The following is a 25034-nucleotide window of genomic DNA, read 5'->3' on the forward strand; positions in this document are numbered from 1 at the left end:
TGCTAAGTGAAGAAATCACAGCCTGATTCACGATGGTACCCATTCCTTTTTTAGACGCTTAAACCACATGGGGAAGCCAGCCCATATGTTTTCAGCTTATTCTTCCATAGCTATAAGGACTATAATGCTTAAAAGATGAAAACCAACATTTTCAGGATTTCAAACTTATCCTACAATTACAGGAAAGAAACTGGCAAAAGCTAAAAAGAGGTTATGAAAAGGACAACCAATACAGCAACAATGTAAAACAATGTAAAAATAAGTAAGTACCTGCATCTTTCTGGAGAATCCTCTCTGTCTTTCCTCCGGAACTTGCTGATGGTGTCATCAATTGTGCTCCCAATTTTATCACTCAGCTCACCTAACTTATCACTGAATGGAAATCCGCCTTTGTTTTTATCCCATTCTTCATCCCACTTGGACTTTGGCTCAGTATCATATCTTTCATCTAAATAATATTAAAAAGAGTGAGGGGAGATTTAACCAAAAGTGCCACTAATTCTTGTCAACAGACCTTTAACAGTTTTCAAAGCAAACAGAAACTTTCATGATGCTGCAGCAATATTATTACCAAGAGTAAGCATGTTATGCCAACAGTTAATTTGTCCAAAATGTATTCAAAAGATGTTGACGAATTGTAAGGCAAGGCATCGAACTTCAGAATAAGACCAGACATTGTAAGAGCAGGCTAAAAGGCTTCCCTCACCTAAAGAAATGAACCCTGGCTTTATGAGCAACTTGTGAGAAATGAACCTGATTTGTTTTCTAGCCAGGCTGCCACAGAAAACTGGAAACCTTTCAGAGACTGTATATGTTTCAAAACCTCATGAATACAGAAGGTTGTACCAAACCCTGCAAGACAAGTGTGAAAACAGCTGGCAATATGTTTAGCCTCAATCACCAATTTTAAAGGCTCTTTAAATCTATTAAGGAAAAGGCAGCATCTTATCCCCTTATGCGTTACTGGGGACTCTTTAATTTCTCAACATTGTATCGCCACCAAAAATTTGCCACCTAAACAAAATTTGCTTCATAATGCCGAGATCCAAGTATCCCCAACTAGCTGCTAACTAAGAGTATGAGACGGCAGCATTGCTCAATTGTCTTTAAACAGTGTCTCAATTGGTGCAGTATTAAAACTGCTAGCACATTTGCAAAGCTTAGCATTATTCCAGCACCACAGAGAGCTGGACTAGATGACCCTCGGAATCCCTTCCAACTCTAAAATTCTATGATTCTATGAATTCCATAACAAATTTTAATCTTCCATTTATCTTCTGTGTGCACGTTTTATTAAAAAGTATCATAAGAGCTAATATATTGAAGCTTTAAAACTATCTCATTACAAAGCCTCCAGCATTAATCGAATTCCTAAATAAAACTGAGACTTAGCTTACCAAATATTCTAAAGGAATATTACAGACTTGTAAATACAGATTGGGCATCTTAGTGAGATAGCTCAGTTGGTAGAGCATGAGACTCTTAACCTTAGGGCTGTGTGTCTGAACCCCACACTGGACAAAAAGATTCCTGCATTGCAGGGGTTGGACTAGATGACGCTTGTGGTCCTTTCCAGCTCTATGATTCTATGTTTCACCTTCTGTGTTAATGCTCCCATTATCTGAGCCAACTTGATTCATGGCATCCACCTACCTAACTTCTCAGGGGGACTATCCTGCACACAGTGACCCACTCAAATCAGGAGTATCGTACTCCTAACCATGATGGTGCATATAGTGAGTTCACCCCGATAACACATATGCAAACCCCACTCTAGTTTATATACATGAGCAAGCCACAACCCAGCTGCTTCAAAGCACATTAGGAATCCCAGGTGCAAGGCTAAGCCATTCACATAAGTGGGAAAGCTCTGTATGCATGGTAGAATATAAGAAGTTCCTGGAGCAAGCCAGTGGCCCATCTAGTCTGCCACCCTCTTCTCACAGTGGCCAACCAGATGCCCAAGGAAAGCCCAACAGCAGGACATCCCCAAGCTATGTTCCCTTTATAGAAGAAGGATATTATGCATGTATGAAAGAGAGGGATGCTTCTGGGGTGGCACGTCAAGTCTCAGTTCCCCTCTGAGGAAGGTATGCCTGACATTGTATTCTTTATAGTTCCAGTTTAAGACGTTTTATTTGCTCAGCTATTTGAAATTATTGTATTTTCAACTAGGTGAACAGCCTTACTCCGCTCAATTTTATCCCAGGTGCAAGGCCTCGGTCCTGTATACCTGAAGGAGCCCCCATCATCCAGCCCGGACACAGGTCCAGCGCTGAGGGCTTTCTGGCGGTTCCCTCGCTGAGAGAAGTGAGGTTACAGGGAACCAGGCAGAGGGCCTTCTTGGTAGTGGCGCCTGCCCTGTGGAACACCCTCCCAGCAGATGTCAAGGCAATAAACAACTATTTTATTTTAAAAGACAACTGAAGGCGGCCCTGTTTAGGGAAGTTTTTAATGTCTGACGCTGTATTTTTTTTAATATTCGGTTGGAAGCCGCCCAGAGTAGCTGAGGAAACCCAGCCAGATGGACGGGGTATAAATAAATAAATTATCATCATCATCATCATCATCATTTTGGGTTTCCTGTTGTTTAAACATTCCATTGTAGATTTTAAATTTAAATATGCATTTCTAAAATTTCTATGCATTTTCTATTAATAATACCCCCCACTGTACCATGGCATCAGAGTCCTATAGAGAAATGGATTGCAATAAGGGTTGTATAACCCAGAATATGCATAAGCAAGTTTCTATAGTTCAGCTACCTTGAAAGGACCGAGTTGTTCTGTCAGAGATGGAGTTCACTGCAGGGAGTAGATCCCCACAGCTTCTGGCTAGCAGACAGACACCTGTAACTCAAATACTCTACAACTCACTGGACAACCCCCCCCCCAAACTTGCTGGCCTCCTATTCAAATATCCTGTATTGGGTTTTTACAAGATAAGGAAGGATTCCAATGGGTTCTTCTTCCCACAGCCAAAGGCCAAAGACTTTCAACACAATCTGTCACTCCTGTTCATTGTGGTTGGAGCATGAGCATTTTGGGGATGATACTGGCCCACAAAGAGGCAGCTCCCATGCTGCAATGGTAAATATAAGAAACAGGCCTCAGGGGAAACTAGTTCAAAAGTGTTGCCTTATAATGTTAGACAAAGATTATCTGCAGTTTCGAGATCAATATTGTTCCACACACAACGCTGAATAATTCTAGACCTTTTTACACTCCCCCTCCCCACACTTTGCCCTGAAAAAGTATTCCCCCTGGTGCAACCCCATGTGCTACAAAGTATGTGTATGTGCATATGCATATGTGTCACAACAACAAATAGGAAAGATCCACACGGCCAGCTTGCCTACGTAATTGTCTTATTCGCAGAGACATCTGAGCCACATAGGAGAGCATAATGGAGAAGTGGTCCCTTGAGTAGAGTGGGGTGGGAGAAGACAGCTTTGTTTGCAGTCCAAAACACTTGACAGCAGTAGCAACTGTTAGGAGAGTCCGAAGCTAATCACTGTTTGGATACAAACAATCTGCATTGCCAGAGAATCCAATAAGCTTATCCTTATCTAGCCAACTGTAGGGATTTTGAAAGGAATCTTAATGCCAACCTCTTCCAGTATATACTGTATTTTTCTGTGTATAAGACGATTTTTTTCTTCCATTTTTTGACTCAAACATGAGGGGGTTGTCTCATACAGTTTTTGGCAGGGCGATCAACAACTTTGAGTGCTATTGCCCCCCAAAAGCTGAACAACTTTGACAACCTAAAAATATTGATTTAATTTTGGGTTCAAAAAAATTGGGGTCGTCTTATACATAGGGGTGTCTTGTACACGGAAAAACAGGTACTTACCGTCTCCTCTGTTATGAACTAAGGTTACTTCTCTCTGTGTGCAACTTTTTTACTTCCCTCCTCACTGAAAAAGCTTTCAGAGCAATAAAAGCAAGACAGCCCCTGCCCTTGGGCTGATAATCCAAAAAGACACAACACAAAAAGAATCAGAGTGGGGGGGGAGAAGGAAAAACATAAACTCAGGCACTGCTTCTTAACGTTACGAAGTTCCAATAAGGACCCGTTTTGGTGGAAACAGTTCATAGAGAGGAGCTAGAAGGAGCTAGTTTCTCAGCAAAGCTGATAGGGCAGTCCTGCTTCCCCTTTTCTCCATCTTCTACAATCTGAAGGAAAGGCTGTTAATTTAATTTGTTAATCTCCCCTCGCTGTTCAATCATATGAAGGTCTACTTCCTTCAGATAATGACACCTATGTAGATTGGTGATGGCACTCATATGTTTTTTAAAGAACATATATTTATTATAGCATATCCACAAAACCAAGCTAACATTGCAATATGCCAACTACTGATTACAGTGCTGTACTCACTGTATCTGAATCCTCCAACACTGTCTGAAGAAACCCCAATGTATTTATCTTTGTTTTTCTTTGCTTTTTTCCTCTCTTCACGAAGTCTATCATCGTCCTGGGCAAATTCTACCATTTCTTTCACCTTCTGACGTATATTTATACCTTGGTCTTTGCCATTCTCATCTGTGTGAGCATATATAAAAAAGAAGCCATTTAGTAGAAGCAGTTAACCTCAAGCATTAAGTATCCTGGAAAAAAATAAGATATAAAAAGAACACAAAATATTTTAAGGTTATGGTATTCCAAAGCAATTCTCGGTAATGAGTGAACAGCACAATTTTTTTATAACCAAAATTTCATCTTAATCTAAGGGGTAGCATTTGAAAACAATGTCAACTTAGAAAGCTTCCTAAATGCTGCTGATCTACTAAAAATATTAGTTAAAAAAAGATTCAAAAACAGAAACACATTTTCTGTCAATTTTAACCCATTTAAAGAAACCTCCTCTCTCAACCTTTTTGGGAAGGCAGTTTTTCTTCAAAATACTAATTGCTATATTTCTGTCTTGCTTCAAAACTGTATTTTAAAAATGCTGTCAGCCCGAGTGCACTACAAACTAAAATTTGCTTCACTTCTCTAAGCCTCTTTCTTATTCAGAACACACACTGGCCTTGCTGCCTTTCCACTGTAAATATTATTTGGTGGGAGGGGAAAAACCCCCAGCTTCAAACAGATGTGTATGTTTTGGAGCTCTAACCTTTTCTTCCCATATGATTAAAGCTATTCCTTTACACACACCACAGGGGACCAGTCTCTAGTGCATATTTTAATATAAACCCGAACACTCATGTTGTGTTGGTTCTGTTGTTATTAGCCAGTCTTTTCTGCAAGTTCTTGTCTTCACTAATTAATACTCTAGGGTCCCACGTCTTGAATTCTGCACTCTTCACACAACCGGCAACAGTCACATTCTAATTAGAGCGGGGAAGCTTCTAAGCTGGTTCAGGTGACTGACAACTCCAACTACTGTTTTAATTTGCTTATAAGATTTTTCTATCGCTCACCTACAAAGTGGTAATTTTCCAGGGATCGCAAATCATAAATGTGTTCTCTGGCACTTGTAACAACACGCTCTGATCCATTCCTTATGAGGTAAGATAGGAGCAGCAGAGACTATAAAAATACAAAGCACCTTATTATTGCATGAACAAAAGCCATCAGTATTTTTAACTGCAATAAAAAGAAAAGCCTAAATGCACAAAAATTAGTAAACAAAAGCAGGATTTGTTCCCATTTAAATAAGCCACCTTGAAGATTGTTGCTCCTTAAAGCAAGAACCACTCATAATACAGTGTACAAATTTAAAACTGCATTTACTCACTAAGACAAAAAATGTAGAACATTAAATCATAAGTTATTTGCCTGAAGAATGTTCTCCAGGAGGGGGAAATTATGGTTAAGGCAATTTAAGACGAAGAAGGAGGAAAGAAAAAAAACACCCTGAACTCTACAGAATGAAACAATTTTCTTTTGTGTCTCTTTTTTTTTGCAATTGCCTTATTCCCAAGTGTTTTTCCATTTAAAAGCATTTTTATGGCAATTTATCTATGTAGCTTTCTGCAGGAAATGTGTTGATGTATGAAACTCACTATTTTCAGGTAAATTTAAACAAACTTCAAAACAAAAATAAAGTTGAAAAGTATTTTAATTTTGTGAACTTCCTGCAATTTCCAGGCTTTCCCTTGATTTTGAAATCATACATAAATAAGTCATTTGGATGCCAATAGATGCATGTTTATAAATGGCAATGATCTGAAACTAGTAGATAAATTTCAAGTATCCTTAAGAATGTTAAATCCTATGTATGATAGCATTAAAAATTAATTTATATTATGCTGCAGGGAAAACAATTACTATAGTAAAACCTATGGAGGGTAACCTTGCCTGAGAATTAAATACAGTATGTTCAGTGTACAATATTATAAGTCTTAAGGCCCTTCTCAATACTATAGGAAACAGAAAAAAAATGTATTGTGATACATATGCTGAATTTAATTGCAAATGCAGCTGAAAGAACACAAGGGAACAAATACTTTATGGTGAACAAGTAACTGGCTTTCTCTTCAGTTAGTTACAAGATAAAATGTAATTAGCAAAGTTGTGCATTGGGGGGAATCCAGTACAATGAGTGAAAAGTATTAGTGATAAATGTATGTGCTCATTTCCAGATTGCTTCAAATGTAAACTGAGTTGCAAAAGAGACATTCAGAACAAATATCAAAATGAGGGTCTCACTAGTAGGCCAGTAAAAGGGTTATTTCCCAGTTTTAAAAGATCAAATTACAGACAATCCTCTATTTAGTATTTAAAACAGTAATAAAAATAAAAATTGCTAGAAGGCATTCATTAAAGAGTCTTTGTAGAGAAAAACCAAGAAAATCCTTGTTTTTCAACAGAGACCTCTTCTCTAAAAACATACACAGGAAAAATCAACTTGATTAAAATCAAGCTTGTACTAACTGCACACAAAGGATCCGGAAACCTGTGAAATTTAGCATGGATATTATGTTAATGATAGCACAAAATTGAGTTAATTACAATAGGGCACTGTTGTAAAATTAAAACATTCAGTAAGTGCCATATTTAGAACAAAATTAAACCTTGAAGAAGCTCATAAAAAGTAATTTTATATACATACTTTATAAACTCTCCGCCAGTTCTTTTTGTTGTCTTTCAGCATTCGTGTCCAAAGCATGTTCATAAGTTCTGGAAACTGTTCATACATAAAGGTAGCCCTAAAAACAAAAGAAAGGCAAAAGGAGGAATTAGCTGTTTTCAGGAAAGGTCTGCTAGGACCTGCATTTGACAGCAGGTGGCAGACTTGCTCTAAATTAGAGCTTCATTCCCAAATACAGAGCTACTGACATTTGTTCAGAAGTATTTCATATACAGAATTACTCACTAGATTAGCAATGCTGATAAGTTCTCTCCCCCCCCCCAACAACGGAAATAATGAAGAACTAGAAGTTCCTTGTTATCTTAGCCCATCATGCCATTCATTTGCCCTTCTTGAGAAAGCATTTATGAAGGAGCACCAACTTCCTAATTTTGTATTTCTGAAAAATGCTTTGCTAGACCCCTACCCGAAGGAAATCTTATCTCCTACAAGTTACAATGCTTCGTGAAAATAGGTTTTAATAAACAGTTGCTTGTGGCCATCATTCCAAGTACCATTAATACTGATCTCTCCATCTCATTTATTCTTCAGAAGTGGTGAAGCAGGAACAATTCTTACATGTATATCTGCATAAAGATGTACCTTCCTTCACTGCTGAGTCAAATTATCACTTACTTGGCAATCTCTCCCATGAGTTGCCCTGAAGGTCCCCACGGATCATCGTTGGTTGCTTCTCGAACCTTAGACTCGATTTCTGAATAATTCATGACCACATTGGTGCTGCAAAAACAGAATTAAACACATGCATAAAGATTAGCATCAAAACTGAGAAACACATGAAAACTTAATAATGACACTAGTGGGTACCTTAATGAGATACCTCTACAGGGTGGGAAAGAAAACATCTTTAGTGGAGAAGGTACCCCGAGGACACCGCAACACATTTAACTATCTTTAAGAAGGTTTTGCTTTTCCATTAGCCTTCCAGAATATAGCTTAGAGACTAAGGATTGCATTAGACTTGGAACCATTCCAATAAAATATGGCTTATGGACAAATTAAAAGTAAAACTGAACCACTGAAGACCGGCCATTGTTACTTTGCTTGTACACATAAACACATGCACGCTACAGCTATTTGCCACACATCTAGAACTGAAACAAATGAAACAACCCTATGATGAAAATGAAACAATAGGTCTTATTGTAGCAGTTGCCAACAAAATTAAAAGAACTGAAGCAGAGGCACCAAGTATCACAGCCTGAAAAAGGTGGGACAACATGGGCAAAATCCATACAAACTCCAGTCTTTACCTAAAGACAGTCTTAAATACCATCTACAAGGATTAATAAATGAATGCAGGAACCAAAAATGAAAGGTTTACTACAGGGGTCAGCAAACTTTTTCAGCAGGGGGCTGGTCCACTGTCCCTCAGACCTTGTAGGGGGCCGGACTATATTTTGGAAAAAATATATATAAATGAATTCCTATGCCCCACAAATAACCGAGAGATGCATTTTAAATAAAAGGACACATTCTACTCTTGTAAAAACACGCTGATTCCTGGACCACCCGTGGCCCGGAATGAGAAGGTGATTGGGCCGGATCCGGTCCCTGGGCCTTAGTTTGCATACCCATGGGTTAGTATCAACTACATTTAGTACCTTATGGCCAATACTAAGCCTTTTCTTTTTCTTGTATTTCCACTTAAATCCTTACAAAAAAAGACCTGGCTAATTAATATGCCTTTAAAATTTGCAAACACATGAGAAGGCAGATTTGTCCCCACAGAATATTATGCTGCACAGAGTAGGCAACTAGGAGAATGAAAGGGAGAGAATTGCCACATGAGAATTTCAAAATCAGGGTCACTTTGGAGCCGTTGAGTCTGAAATAAGAGACATCACCCAACTCGGAAAGGAAGAAAACGAGCACATTTATTCCTCTACACTAAAAACTGGCAAGAAACTGAGATGTACTTTCAGATAGCCTTGCTACTGGGAAAGTGGCAATATTTTTTCCATTTACATTGCACACAGGAATGCATGCAGTGTTGTATATAATACGCTTTCCCTAGTCCTCTTTAAGCTTCTTCATATATAATGTGCCCTTTATAGACACGTGTGATGGACAAGGGGAAAGAGACTCTGCAGAGTATACAGCTATTTATACTACGATATGAAAAAATATGCTGAAGAGAGCTTTCATGGATTCTCCCACCCAGAGGTAGAGGCTTCAATGAAGCTTCCACCAGTGTCCAAAGAAATTGCTAAGCTATATTTAGGAACCTTTTGCTACTGATCTTGAAATTTCAGTTGATACAGGGTATATCTAGAAGACCTTAGCAATTATTGGCCAGTCTCCAAGTTTTCAATCCTGCCAAGTTTTCCATTCTTCAACTTATGATTTAGTAGGAAGTTGTGGCTCACACCTCCAGACCCTCCTCCATCTATTTTAATAAAGGCTACTTTTGGGCCTGGTATTGGTATTTCTGGATTTTTCAGCAACTTTTGATACTAATGCTCCATTTTTATTTCGGGATCTGGTAGGCAGGCACCTCGTTGTGGTTTTAAGTGAAGTCTTAAAACTATTTTCAGTGGACAAAATTTAAAATGAAATCCAAAATGGGAAAAGAATGCAGCGTGTGCATTAGAAGTGGTTTGGGCCAGGTTGTAGCAAGGAGTGCTCATGGAACTATCGCTGCTTCTGGATGCCTGGTGTTATGGGGATGATATCAATTGTGTTTGACACACCAGATGCCAACATGGAGCGTGAATCCAAGCAGGATGGCGGGACAACTCCAGTGGCTCTGGGAAGAGATTATGAAATGTTAACGTTAGTTATGTTTGCTGGGAGAAAATGCTCCTAAGTTCACTTTTATGATCCTCATGAACCACTTTGATGCTGGCTGTGGGCCAGTAATAAGTTTTATTCAGGAACCTCCAGTATCTAGTCAAGTCCCTTTCAGAAGAACAAGGTACTTTTTACAGATATCCATGTCTTTATAGATGGGGGACACTACTGCACTGTAGTTTACATGGGATTGCCCTTGAATTTTTTTGTCTTCAAATTGTACCAAATGCTGTCCAATTCCTGGCAGTTGCAGGAAAATGCAATCATTAAACCGCAGCAGCAGCAGCAGCGAACAGCTATCTATTAAGTTTCCATTCCTGCATCAAAGTACATTTTTTAACCTAGGAAGGGCTTCACAGCTTCTCAGCCCTGCACTGATTAGCGAATGTATGTTGCTCTGCCAGTACTTCACATACCCCATGTTAAAACAAGCTAGGAATGTAATGGATAGAGTTCCTCCTGTGAGAAATTAAAATAGTTGCAGGACAGTGAAGACAATTCACTTTGGTGATAGCGTCAAGTTTACAGAAAACATTCCAAAGTGAAATCTGCCAACACGCCCCCCCCAAACACACAGACACTAGGAAGAAATATGAGATATTTTTACTGCAGTGGTCTCTGTTGTTATTATTCTAGGACTGTTTTATTAGGATTGGTCTACTGATGTTTAAGACTTAATTTCCTGACACTATCATTTGGTTTAATTTTATTGATATTTTAATATGCTTTGTAAGACTGGATTGTAATGATAAGCAGCAAAAGAACTTGATTTTTTTTTTTTAGAGAACTTAATAATTTTAACAGCCGGAAATCCTTGAAGCCAAAAGCTAAAATTCAATTTTATCTATTCCATGCCTGAAGAACAGGTAACCTGTATGTTTGACTTAAGTCAGTCAACAAATGAAAACCATTATTTGCACCAGAATGTGTGTCAAAACAGATCTGTATGGCTGCAATTAGAACTATTTATTCACTTTACTATCATCCCACCAAAGCAGACAGATCAAGTGTATGGTTCTGCATTCCCCTTTTAGTAGAGACACATATTAACCTAATGCTATTTTTAATTCCCATTCATATGGAACTGGTTTTCAAGACAGGCATCTGAGGTTTTATAGCTTTCAGCGCACTAGTTTCTTTGTCCAATGTAAGGAATACCTGTGGATCAAATGGGAAAGGTTCTGTTTTTACAACCTTCCCCAAGCTCTTGTTTGAAGGGCTGGAGGAAAAGACTAAGATGAAGTGTTTCCTACATTTTTCTAGCTTAAATGCTCAAGATTGCAAGTCATGCAGGAAAGAAAAGCCACAAACATCCATTAACAGGCACCCATATCAGTTCAGTTAGGAGTGATTAAAAAGTTCAGGAGTAAAGCAATCTGTGAGGAAGTTAAAAGAGCAGATTGGGGGAAGTTAGAACAACACACAACCTAAAACTACTAGTTATAAACAGCACTAAGTAAGGCAGCACACTCTATCTCTGAATCCATCCTGCTATAAAAATATTATTCCCAGCAAAACAGGGAAAAGTACTAATAACCCCTCAAAAGAGATGTAGCATTCCAGAACAAAATCTTCAGCCGCATTTCATTCAGCACCAAACGTAAACCGAGGGGCGGGGGGGAGGTTGTGTAGTTTGGCTATGTTCCAGGTCATTTAAAAATAACTATTTTTAAAAAAGGTGGAAATCTAGTTTTATTCTTCCTTTCCCATGTTTTCTATGGCCCTCAATCCATGCCCTACCCATGATGCCTGTGACCTTTAGAGCAGCTTTTTTTTTTTACTTCCAGATGTGAGGGGGAAAAGTGACTGGTTTGATTGCCAAGACTTCCTGTGATTGATATAAATTTGATATCTGAGGACACTTTCAGACACCAGGGGGGAGGGCCTCTCTGGTTAGTTTATCCTGGGCCTCTTCCAAGGAATCTTGCTGGACTTCATAGACAGAATTCTTTGCAATGGCCTACACAATAGCTGGATTGACAAATGGACTGAGCACGTTATGCTTAAAGCCTGCTATAATCCAAGACACTGTCTGGCAGGGACCGGCCTGTTATTTTAAAACCTGAGCAATTAGAATATTTGTCACGAACCATTAAAAAAAAGTCCACATGAATAAAACTAGATGAAACTCATTTCTAACCCCATTACTGCTTCAGCAAAAATCAATGTGGTATGTAGCTATAAAAGAAAGCAGAAGTTTAAACTAGTTTTAATCCTTATTTTCAGCTTCTTCTTTTGTGAGACCTACATGAAATGGGTTCTGTAAAACCAAGAGCAGCTGGCGAATTAGTTACCCAGAATTTGTATGCTACTCTTGAATCTCCTTTGCCTGCTTCTGTGTAATATATGAAAAAGCTGACAAGACCACAAAGATATTTTGTGCCAAGTTTATGAATAGAACTCTGGTAAACAAGAGTGCCCTGCTGTTTAGATGAAAACTAGCGAAGCAGGGTAGCTAATTTGGAGTAACCAACCTAATTCAAACATCAGTATTTAAAGTAAGAGTATTTTATTTATTTATTGGATTTATATCCCAGTCTTCCTCTCAAAGAAGCCCTAGGCAGCCCAGTATCCCAGAGTCACATATACATTTTTCATCAAAGCCACTTGATTCATGTGCTATGAATGTCTAGTTCTTTCCAGCTTGGGTGGCTATCTAATATTTCATAGAATCAGAGTTGGAAGGGACCCTGAGGGTCATCTCTTCCAACTCCCTGCAATGCAGGAATCTCAACTAGATCATACATGACAGGTGGCCATCCAATGTCTGCATAGAAGCCTCCAAAGGAGGAGAGACCACCACCTCTCATGGGAGTCGGCCCCACTGTGGAACAGCTCATATGGTCAAAGTTCTTTCTGATGTTTAGTCAGAATCTCCTTCCTTGTAACTAGAATCCATGAGTTCAGTGTCCTACCTCCGGAGCAGGAGAAAACAGACTTGCTCCATCCTCCATGTAACTGCTCTTTAGATATGTGAAGATGACTATCATATCCCCTCTACTCTTCACAAGGCTAAAACATACCCAGATGCCTCAACCGTTCCTCATGAGGCTTGTTTTCCAGGTCCTGGATTATCTTGGTCACCATACATTCTAGCCTGTCAATTTCCTTCTTAATTTGTAGCACCTAGAACTGGACACAATATTCCAGTTTTCTCTATTAAAGAAAAAATTGACTATTTCCCCCATATAATTCTATGATTGTCTAGTTAAGTCTGAAAATCATTTATATCATGTAAACGTCTTCCCATTAAAAGTGTTCTCTTCTTTCCAGAAAAATAGGATTATATTCAACATGACTAAGGCAGGTTGCTTAATTTCAATGAGTCCATACTGAGTAAAAGTTGATTACTACCTACAGTTTTAAGAGTTGCCATACATTAGTTTGTGTGTGTGTGTGTACTCCATATATGTGTGTGTTGGGAAGTATCTCAAAATTCACTTTGTAGCAACTATGTTGAACTGATAGAAGTATCTAGGGATTGGCAAGTCTCCCCATTCCAAGAGTTCTGAGGGGGGGGCGCACTTCCACAATCAGGATATCTTCCTAATCTTCATGATTTCTGACCTGATCACAGCAGCCTCATGACTGAGGGACATGTATTATTATAAATGCAAAATATGCACGGTCCTCAAAGCTCCCAGAGTGGGTCAATCGTGTGGTTTGCTAAAGGTACCTCTAGGCTTCTCTGAGGCAGCTTGACAGAACTTCTACAACACTCTCAAAACAAACACCAAAGTGGAATGGATCCCGTAGCTGAAAACAATTACATTAATGTAAGGAAAATGATATCAGGGTTGTTTTTTTTAGTTTCCAGCAAAAACAACAACTGTGGGCAGAAAGTTTCAAACACTGTGAGGTAAAAGTTTTGACAATGAAGCCTGCGAGCATACACTGTTCTGGGTAATAGGGCTTCCCCTGAAGACTCATGTATGGAGTTTCTCTTAAAGTGTGTGCATACTCCACATTTAGGATTTGGATAGGGAAGGCTCTGTTAAAGAATGATCTCAACTGCCAAAGTGCACTTGAGGCAAGCCTCTCTCAACACGCATGCGAATACAAATACTGTACAATCCAATCACTTTAAAGGACAATGTCCTTAAGGCGGTTTTAAAAAAATATTCCATATAAGCAAACAAACAAAGCTCACTTATCCAGAGTTGCCCTCCAATTAATGGAAGGGCTCCCTTTATTTGTGGTAGGACTTTGCTCCAGCAGAGGTCAAACCCACCCTACAGTTCCAGAGAATCCCCATTCTCCCTGGGGAATCTTTGGAAAGCACGTAGATTAAGAATGTGTTGGGTGAAAATCCTTTCCTTTCAAGCAGAGTATCGGCTAAATTTGTCTGAATCCAATCCACTGTCTTTTTAAAAATAACCTCTGAATCAGTCAGGGAAACAAGCAGCGGAAGTGGGAAGCATGGTTACAGCTAAGCTTTTTATTGTCCCAGGTATACAAAAAAGCAATTGTGGTATTGTGAATGCTTGGAAAATATAGGCAACAAGTATATGACATTTGCAATGAAAAATTATTGCTTCTGAAGTGTCTCAGATTTGCTCAAATCTTGTTCATCCATGTGCAAAATAAATATATAGTTAACACTCATTGCATCCAAGCAACATCCAAACTTGTACAATGTTCCCCAAATCTTGTTCTGTTAGCTCAGGATGACTGCCAGAAATCTAGTGGAAATCTTGAAACTTGAGGCTGTAATCCTAAGCATGTGTCTCTAGTCTAGAAGCAAGTCTCATTGAACACAATGACTACAGTCATACCTCGGGTTGAATACACTTCGAGTTGAGCGCGTTCGAGTTGTGCTCCTCGGCAACCCAGAAGTAACGGAGCGTGTTACTTCCGGGTTTCGCCGCTTGCGCATGCGCAGACACTCAAAATGATGTCACACGCATGCGCAGACGTGCCGTTGCTACTTACGTTTACTTCTAGATGCGAACGGGGCTCCGGAACGGATCCCATTCGTATCTAGAGGTACCACTGTATAGAGTTATTTTTTTGTTAGTCTTCATTCTTTTTATAAAAAGGCTGCATGAAGAATTAACAGCTTCTGGAATATATTTTGCATATGTTTTGCTACCTTGGATTGTAGGCAACATTTATAGTTGAAGTGTGTGCTTATATTTCAGTATTTTTCGGTTTGTTGTACTATGAGTTGTAAATGGTGAACACTAAAAAGAGAAAATAGTAATTGCATTTTTAACAGGTTGAGTACATAAAACATGTTACGGAATTTTTTGTTTTAAATCAAAATCAGGTGTGGGTGTTTTTGTTTTGTTTTTTTGCACTTGGTTAGTTTGCATCCATTCAGTTTGATACTGTAGCATAGTAGAAGGTTGCTGTTATACACAGAGATATCTTGACAACTATATTCAAAGCACACCAAACTCTATCACAAAGGCAATTTCTGTGGCAATGTTATTTTAAAAATGCACTTTATGCAGAGGTGGGCAAAAGGCAGATCAAGATCTAGGATCTCCTAACAAACCTCAGAAGCAGACCAAAGATTTCCATTTCCCAAATATTTTAACAAGGGAAACAAAATGACTCTCACTGCCCCCATTATACTTCTAACATGAAAAGAGAAAGAGAGTTTGTGTTTGAAAGAGAGAGGGAGATTTGTGTGGAAGACTGAGCTCAGTTCAATTTTGGTACTCAAAATAAAAATTCATAGACTCAGAATTCTTTAATTCTAAGTAATGTTGTCTACCTGGCCCAGTTGGTGAATCTCTCTGTTCTATTAAAAAACAAAGTGGACGCAGCAAGCCTGAAATCTACCCTCCCTTGCTCTATGTATACACATACAGTTTTATTTTTGGTTGTGTAATGTATAGCTGCATGGGGTGAAAAAGGGTATATCCCTACAGTCTTTTAAAAACATTTAATGGCTTAAAGTTTATCCTTCTTACAGGGATAAGAAAACCTGATTTTAGATGGTCTATCCCAGGCATAGACTAGTTTACATGCATGGATGGTGTTGCTATCCTCCCACCCAAGTTCTTCTGAATTAGCTGTGTCTGTCAATAAGAGTCTTATTATAAGCAGTTTTCCAGAAATATTTTTTCATTTGCTATAAAAATAACTTATGTAATGCTTCTCCAGCTGAGCCTGAAATGTCTTCAACAGAGCATTTAATCAGTAACACGAGAAACTTGGGCTCAAGAACCCCAGCACTGTTCATAAGCCACTAGAGGCCAGCAAACCATGTGAGAAACATTAACATTGACAAAGAAGGAAAGTTGTGTCGTTTAGCTGTATTCCATCTCCTCTGAACTGATTGCCATGGCACCACTTCTGCCAGAGAGTAAGAACAAATTGACCAGTCACTCAAAAATTTAAGATGTTCACACTGCACTTTCCCGGGAAGCTCAAACCCAAAAGATTACGCACACAAGTTAAGGCTGCAAACCAACAAATAAAATCATTAAATGTATCAGGAACCATTTCTAATAAATATATTCACAAAACAGCAGATACACAAACATGTACAGATACATTTCTGCTTCATTTCTTTTTAAATAATGTTAATGTAGGGGTGTGTGTGCATGCATGTTAAGACTAACAAAACCAGAAAAAAACCATGGCCCGGAAGCATTTTCACTGGATGGTAACATCTATGTCTTCCATCTGCATTCAGATTTTTAATTTAACTTTGAGACACAATGACACCATGGGGGCACCATCAATGTGTCTTCTGCATTCACGTCTAAAGCATGCACCTCTTTAATCAGAGAGAGGCCTGAGCCCTTTCATATCTTATCTTTCTGCACCTGGTTGCTCCAGGAACGTCTCTCTTTTTCTGGCATCACTAGTGAAGTGAGCTGATCCGATCTGGGGATTGTGACAAGCAGCTAGAGCAGCGGTCTTCAACGCCATATGCTATAACGACTGTTCAATTGCCCTTTGGAAAGGAAGCCCAGCACTATTGCAAGGAAGATCATTACCCTTCTTCAGGTTCAAGCTGCTGTTTCTAAGGGACTTAGTAGTCCAACTGCAACAAGAAATCCTTACTACCATTCCGGCTCTAAGTATGGAACTGGTCAGCAGGGAAAGGGTTTATCCCCACACACGTAGTGGGGCTGCCAATGTCCTCCAAATAACTCAGAAGCAAAACACAATTACAGTGGTACCTCGGGTTACATACGCTTCAGGTTACAGAATCTGCTAACCTAGAAATAGTGCTTCAGGTTAAGAACTTTGCTTCAGGATGAGAACAGAAATCATATTCCGGTGGCGCGGCGGCAGCAGGAGGCCCCATTAGCTAAAGTGGTGCTTCAGGTTATGAACAGTTTCAGGTTAAGTATGGACCTGTGGAATGAATTAAGTACTTAACCCGAGGTACCACTGTATGGGAAAGATCCACAGGCCTCTCCCCTATTCTAAATTTGACATCTCATGAGGAGGAACACGATTAGAAAAAAGATAAAGGGCAGAGCCTGGCCAAAAAAGGGAGGCAGAGAATGATCTGGTATGCACTTAACACTTAGCCATGATTTGTTTAGCTTGACTATGGTTTATGGAACTGTGGAATGTGTAAAGCCAGTCCAGCAATGCCATGTTTTGTTGTTAGCTTACAAATCATGGTTTGCTATTGCTGTGGTTTGGTGTTATGTCTAAAACCAGCAGTCTTGTTTAACTATTGTTCGTTTGGCAACTGCATCCCAGATACTTGTCGAGCTACAAAGACAGGAGGCAAGAGCAGCTGGAAAACCACCCAAACTCTGGAAAAACAAGACACAGTGTGTTTGCATGGTTAAAACAAAGCATGGCTTACTTTTATGTTTACACGGCAGCCACTGAGTTTCTCCTTGTGTTTCTGCTGTGTAGGAATTGTACAGAGGAATAAAAACCCAATAAGTGCATATGTGTGAACTCACCCTTCAGCAATACCGAGAAGCCTGGAACTTGGATTTTTAATGTTATTCCTAAATCTCCAAAAAGGCTTCCTAGTAAGCGTGCTGTGAAACATTTCTCCATCTGCTTGCTACCAAGCCAAGAAATACCAGACCATTCTACAAGCACCAAAACACCAACAATTATCTCTTCTGGCCAACAATGCCAATTTCAGCCCAGCACTGTAAGAATCATGTTTTCTATTTCCATCTTTGGAAGTAAAGGTTCAATAATTTATGTGACAGATGTGCAAGACAAACTGAAATGAAAGAGATAAGCCAAGAAAAACATCCTGATGTCTACAACTGAGTTATGGCTTGGGGGAGGAAGGAACTATAAAAGCTATTTCCTGCTCCTCACAACTTTTTGTGATTTAAAAAAAGTACCAAGAAAACAAGATAGCCCATTATTCAGAACCCCTCTTTCTAAGCTTTCAGAACAGCTGAAAACTGAGATCATAGGTTTCATTCTGGTCTCAGCCCACAGCGCTAGAAACTCTTCGTTGTTAATGAAGAGCTTCCCTTTCAAGCTGAGTGTTCCGGTTATGAAACCAGTCTCTCAGAGCTTCCACATTTATCAGAATGGTTTAGAGAAGTTTGAAAGATTAAATATGAAGGTGAGGTCTTTTAGATAGCCCTTTGATTAAAGCTATTATTTTTTTGGCAGAGCTCTTTAAAGGCCACAAAGGGCTCGCTTCCTGTATTGTAAGGGAGGAAGTTGCCTCCTGCTGGTAAGGTTTTAAAAGTTATTTGGCGGAGGGGAAAAATCCCATCAGATTGATCTTTCCTATCCATTGTAGGTCATTTTCACCAATGAATAGAGAATGAACATAGGACAAGAATGTGAACTTTGTCCTTTTAGCACTTTAGCTCCTTTAATTCTTTGCCTTTCAAGCCTGTATCTTCTCATTCACTGTTTTTGTCACTTTAACCTTAAGTACACCATGAATTATGTTTCAAGGCATATTCTTGTGGAGCATTCTGCATCACGTGAACTAACAATTTTTTTAAAAAAAGCAAGAGATCCTGTGGCACCTCAGAGACTACCTAAGTGATTCATTGCAGCGGAACCTTTTCATAGCCATGGGCCCACACCGAGTCTGTAGTAACTAGCAAGAAAGTGGGACACTGGGTTTTAAAGGATACACTTCACATTACTGGCCTAGTGAAGGGGTTCTGATCAGGTAGGCTGTACCCTGTCTATGTGTCCTTTGCAATGTGTACTCAGCAATTAAAGAGAAGGAGGGAGGGAAGGAGGGAGGGAGGGAGGGAGGGAGGGAGGGAGGGAGGGGGAGAGAGGGAGGGGGAGAGGGGGAGAGAGAGAGAGAGAGAGAGAGAGAGAGAGAGAGAGGACCCCAAAGCAAGCCTATGCACTGAGGAAAGCTGAATTCTGCAACCGAATTAAATTACAGAAATTTAGCCTTTTAAAACATCTAGCCATGAGAGTGCCAAGGAGCCACAAAGAACACTGAAGCTCCACCCGCTGACCTTGTGTTATGTCTTTCCGTGTGGCCCAAGGAGTATAGAAGATAACAATCATATCTTCTATTTTGGATTTGTACAGACAACATTGATTACACCGGGCAACAATTTTTTGTCTAGATTTCTACAACTGATTTAGGGTATTTTTGCACTGCTGAATCAGGAAATGGCATCTGTTTCGCTCCATCAGGTCAGGTTTTTGTGCTATGTTGATTTGAAAAAATCATATCTTGTGACAAAATCGATTACATTTTTGTGGCATTATCAGCTGTTTTTTGTCAACACATATCATCCTAAATATGATTTTACGAGAAAAAAATGTTTTTACAACAACATATATTGATTACCTGATAGAAACATCGATTACTGAAAACTGAATGGTGGGCATTGATAAAGGTAAGTACACGTAAATTACATGTTGCTTCACCATTTTTCAAACTTCAGGGCTTGAACTTCCGTTTCTTGGAACTCCTGGAATGCTCAGTGGCAGGGAGGTCTCTCTTCAGAGTCCAACAGTAGTCAGCCATCATGACTGCATCCCAGCGACCCTGATACCTGGTCTCCATCTCTTTCATGTCCTGATGGAATCTCTCCCCCTGCTCGTCACTCATTGAACCCAGGTTCTCAGGAAACCAGTCCATATGTGAAAATAGGTAGTGCATCTTGACGCTCATGTTGCAGCCCAGGTTTCTGAAAGCGGTCAGCATGTTGTTGACAAGTTCTGCGTAGTTTCTGGCCTTATTGTTGCCAAGAAAGTTCTTCACTACCAGAACAAATGCCTTCCACGCTTCCAGTTCCACTTTGTTCATTGAGTTTCCGAACTCTGGATCTCTGATGAGCTGACGGATCTGAGGACCGTCAAAGATGCCAGCTTTCAACTTCTCCATGGTCAATCCTGGAAAAGCCTGGCACAAGTAAGTGAAGCTGTCACCATCCTTGTCCAGAGCCTTGGTGAACTGCTTGACTAAGCCGAGCTTGATGTGCAGCGGTGGGAAGAGTATTCTGTCTCTGTCCACCAGAGGGTCATTGATGACGTTCCTTTTTCTGCAAGGCACCAATTCCTCCCGCACAGGCCAGTCCTTCTTCGTGTAATGCTGAGCACGGTCCCTACTATCCCACATGCACAGAAAACATGGGTACTTGGTGAAGCCAGACTGTTGTCCCAACAAAAAGTTCACCATCTTCAGGTCAACACAAATAAACCACTTATGCTGATCATAACCAATTTTCTCCAGCACATACTTCACCCCTTCATAGTTCTCCTTCAGTGTACTCGAGTGAGCCAGGGGTTTTGATCCCCCAACTTTATGCTTTGCCGCACCAATTTATGGAAGATTTCGAGGTTTTATGACTTCAAACTGACCTCTTTTCGACATAATCACCCAGAACTATCAAACCTGAATACTTCTTGTCATTAAAATAATAATTTCCAATCAAAACAATTATTCGACATGGCATTTTACCCCCACCAACTTCTTCTAAAATGCTCCACACAAGCGTACATGTGAACAAAAATGTAAAAAAATGACATGTGGCCATAACTCAAAAACTTGACCTGATTGAGCAAAACCAATGTGATTTTTGGATTCAGCGCATCAGATTCGTCCTAAATCAGCTGAAAAAACGCAGACAACAAATTTGTTGTTGACCAGTGTTATCACAGTAACATTTGTTCTTCATTGTGTGGTAAATGCAAGACTAAAGCTAGCAACTTGGTTCTGACAGAATGGGAAACCATGCTTTCCTGCTATGGGAAGAAGCCAGAACAAACCATCCTTCAGAGGAAGATCAAGTGTCTACTCTCAAACTTAAAATTAAAGCACAATTCTTCATTATGTCGAAATTCAGGAAAACTGGGGCTTGCTAAAACTATGTTTAGCAATAACAAGCAAACATAAAACAATAGTATGATCTAGCTGTAACTCTGAACAGTAGTGTGCCTGTTAACGGATGAGGCTATAATGCAACTCTGCCCCACTTGTCTCACTTCTAGTAATGCTAACAAAGCTCTATACATTAAGTGTCTTGAACTCCATACCCTAACTGCATTATATTTACAGAAAGGTAGGAGACCCAGAAACACATAAGTGTTTGACAAAAAAGAATCTGGCATGAACACTTTTACAAAGTTTGCTGCTCCACACAAAAACATACAGTAATGTGTACCTCATCTTCATACAATGTTGTTCAATGGACAATCTTAAATGATGAGGATATTGGCCTTTTGATGCCAGGTAATGGGCTCCCTTGGTAGTGTTCCATTAGAGATTACACCAAGCTTTGCTAAGGAGATCAAGACCATGTGATTAAGTCCTACTGCCAGATTACTAGTAACAAAGCATGCCAAATAAAGTTATGAAAGTAAAAATATTGTGGAGGGATAGTATTAGCTGAATGATTAAAATCCAGGAGACATCGCTTCACAACACCAGAAATTCCAGCCTTTGGAGGTAGAGAGAAAGAGAGAGAGAGTAAATAACAATTCCAAAACCTTGAGCATCACAGGACTTGACTTCAATCTTTTAAAGTTAACTCAATCTGTTGAGCTAGTGGATGGGGAATTTAGAGCTGAATTTCACAACACTGTCCTAAGCAGTTTAAAGTTCATTGTATATTTGCAACACTTCAATACTTATGAAATCAACTATACATTAATCCTTCTTACCTAAAGCACTGGTACAGCTCCTAACCAGATTAAATTTTAGTAAGGCATTAGCATCAGACATTTTTCAATACCATTATGTTCCCACTTCTGACCAGAACGGATATTTCAAAGGGTGGCTTTTATATATGAATGTTCTTATTCACCAAAGACTGCCCCTTCAGACAGGACTTCATTTTATTTAGCACCCATGTTAGTCTCCAGGCAGTGTTCGAAACTCCCATTGTTCTAGGAGCATTTTGCGACAGGGAATTTCATTAATGCGAGAGCGGTTTCTGAGCTCTATGCCCATAACCTAGGTTTAAGGTGCCATTTAGTTTCAAGCTGTCATATCTGTTTCTAACACTGTTTCCAGGGTAGTTTTCCTAGTATTTGCAAGCTGCATAATCCTCACATAACTTCCTGAACAGTGATGAATTTTTATCAAGTACCATTAAAAACTCAAGTGCAGCTAGTTCTCTTCCATGGTCTGCATGTCTGCTCTAGAAATTCTCCAACATCCTGCCTTGTGAATATTAATTAATTCCCCACCTCCATATCTAGGGAGCACCACTATTCTCAACCCTGTTTTATCACTTCTCTAGCCTTCATTTTTATATATTCAAAGTATATTAAACTGCTTAAGTCTTTGTATGCTGCCTTCCCAAAGCTTAAAGCTTGCTCAAGGTGGCTTACACCATATAAATAATTACATCCAGTCCCCCTTCTTTTTAAGTCTCCAAATATACAGAACAGGCATCTAATTGGTTTCAAAAATTACTACTCAAACTAGCCTTAGAAATTAAAAAAGTGTCACTGAGAATTACTACCCAAGAGCAATCATCTACTAAAATATACAACTCTTGATTTCCCTTTTTTACTTCTAAAAATTGGTAGCACAATTCTAGACAAGAGAGGTATGTTGTAAACTGCATCCTAATATTTTGGCATAATACACCAACAACATATTTTTCATGATCAACGTCAAAATTTTATCTACAAGAGCCATCAGATTCTTCTAGCTCTGCCCATCAGGGAAACAGGCACATGTATGCCCACTCGCATCTCCAATAAAACAAAGTGCATGAAATGTGTAGGGGAAGAGTAACTGCAGCAAACATGGAGGTGGAGCTCATAAAAGGCAGAGGGGTGAAGCTAGAAGAACAGAAGATGACAGTGCCTTCAGATGTGATTTGAATGGAGATTTTTCTGCTTTTAGGTAGTAACTAATCATTCAAACATAGCAGAACTACTGAAATTCTTGCCAAATGACACTTAATAACTAGAGCTTCTTACACTATTATGATGACCGTAATTTAGCTTTTCCACTCTCCAATCTAATTAAGGATAAAGAGACTGTTAACGTAAGAGAGAGACATGGCAAACCGCTTGAAACACCTGCTTTAAATATGAAAAGCAGAGTTATAATTGGCAAGCGTAAGCTCTTTTTTGTAGGGCCCAAGGTTAAAACTAAAGTCTTCTAGCTTTTATTAAAGGTAACACGTTATTTGCTTCCCAGAGTAGAATCTATGAAATGGATCCTAAGATCCTGCGAATGGGATAGTACTTCTGGTTGTGAGCTGGGAGAGCGACTAGATTTTCACCTACAGTCATACATCATGTTGCGTCTGCTTCAGGTTACCTCTTTTCAAGTTGCGTCCCGTGGCAACCTGGAAGTAGCGGAATGGTTACTTCTGGGTTTCACCGCTCGTGCATGCACAGAAGCGCTAAATCATGCCGTGCACATGCGGCACTTTTGGGTGTGGACGCTTTGAGTTGCGGACGTGTGCCTGGGATGGATTACATCCGCAACTCGAGGTTCCACTGTACTCCCCTTTTCACCATCAGCTCCCTGTGCCCTCCAAAAATCAGCTTTGGGGGGTTGGGAACCACCCAGAACAACAAAGCAAATGACAGTGGGGGCTGCAAAAGAAGAAGGGGGATATCACTGAACATTACCTTCCACCCCCTTCTGCCAGTGGGGACCTTCACTCGACTGTGTTTCCAAAAAGGGAAACACAAAAAAGGGAAATGCTTCTGCTATCAACTACTACCAGCAACTGCAGGCTATACGGCACATCCTTAATCAGAACTAACCAGGGTGCTGACTGGTCCTAAATTTATTCATTCTTCAGTAGCCATTTTGGCTCTGGTGTGTAAAAGCAGCCTATAGTAGCTAGGTAAAGGTAAAGGGACCCCAGGCCATTAAGTTCAGTTGCGGACGAGTCTGGGGTTGCGGCACTCATCTCACTTTACTGGCCGAGGGAGCCGGCGTTTTTCCGCAGACAGCTTCTGGGTCATGTGGCCAGCATGACTAAGCCGCTTCTGGCAAACCAGAGCAGCAGCACACAGAAACGCTGTTTACCTTCCCACCGGAGTGGTACCTATTTATCTACTTGCACTCTGATGTGCCTTCGAACTGCTAGGTTGGCAGGAGCAGGGACCAAACAATGGGAGCTCACCTAATCATGGGGATTTGAACCGCCGACCTTCTGATTGGCAAGCCCTAGGCTCTGTGGTTTAGACCACAGTGCCACCTGCGTCCCTATAGTAGCTAAGGAACCATCTTTAAATATGAAACAGTAGGATGCAGAGTTTTGGGCAATTCTCCAAGCCAGAGATGGGAACCGCCAGTCCATGGCACTAATAATGTCCACCAGGCCTCTTAATTTGGGCTGCAAGACATTTTTGTGCAAACTACAGCCACCTTTCAATCACCTAATGTTATACAATGTCAAGCAGATCTATTACTGATGTAAGAACTAAATGCTAAAATCAGAGCTAAGGGAATCTCTTATCTCCAATCCTAGTGCTAAGTGCCACAGTGCTAAGGCAGAAGACAACCCTCTGTCTGTTCACAGCATTTCTCTTCTCTCTGACCACAGCACTAAGATCAGAGGTGCTTGGTAAAAGGCAGAAAAGGCTTATCTCCAGTCAAAGAACTGTCAAGAGTGAAGCACTAAGATAAAAAATGAGCCTGTGCCTGCCCCCATGTTGAAATTTGAATCATCTGACATCACAGGACATCAGGTGATGGAGAGTGGGCCAGTTTTAGATGCTACCCAATGCCCATTCTCTACCCGACTCCCTGCCTTTATATTCATTGAAGACA

At 39.9% G+C, this 25034-nt stretch overlaps 1 protein-coding gene across 1 annotated transcript in view; it reads right to left on the bottom strand.

Annotated features, from left to right (window-relative positions):
- CLINT1 (clathrin interactor 1) overlaps positions 1 to 25034 on the bottom strand; it is a 67000-nt gene that overhangs the window by 24983 nt on the left and 16983 nt on the right. The window contains exons 2-6 of the mRNA XM_080988370.1: positions 7718 to 7822; positions 7064 to 7160; positions 5430 to 5538; positions 4384 to 4548; positions 271 to 448 (exon numbers count right to left, since the gene is read on the bottom strand). Of these exons, the coding sequence (XP_080844496.1) occupies positions 271 to 448; positions 4384 to 4548; positions 5430 to 5538; positions 7064 to 7160; positions 7718 to 7822 (654 nt within the window). The remainder of the gene's footprint in view (positions 1 to 270; positions 449 to 4383; positions 4549 to 5429; positions 5539 to 7063; positions 7161 to 7717; positions 7823 to 25034) is intronic.

The sequence above is a fragment of the Podarcis pityusensis genome (genome assembly GCF_964106645.2).
Source record: "Podarcis pityusensis genome assembly, chromosome: 2".
NCBI lineage: Eukaryota > Metazoa > Chordata > Lepidosauria > Squamata > Lacertidae > Podarcis > Podarcis pityusensis.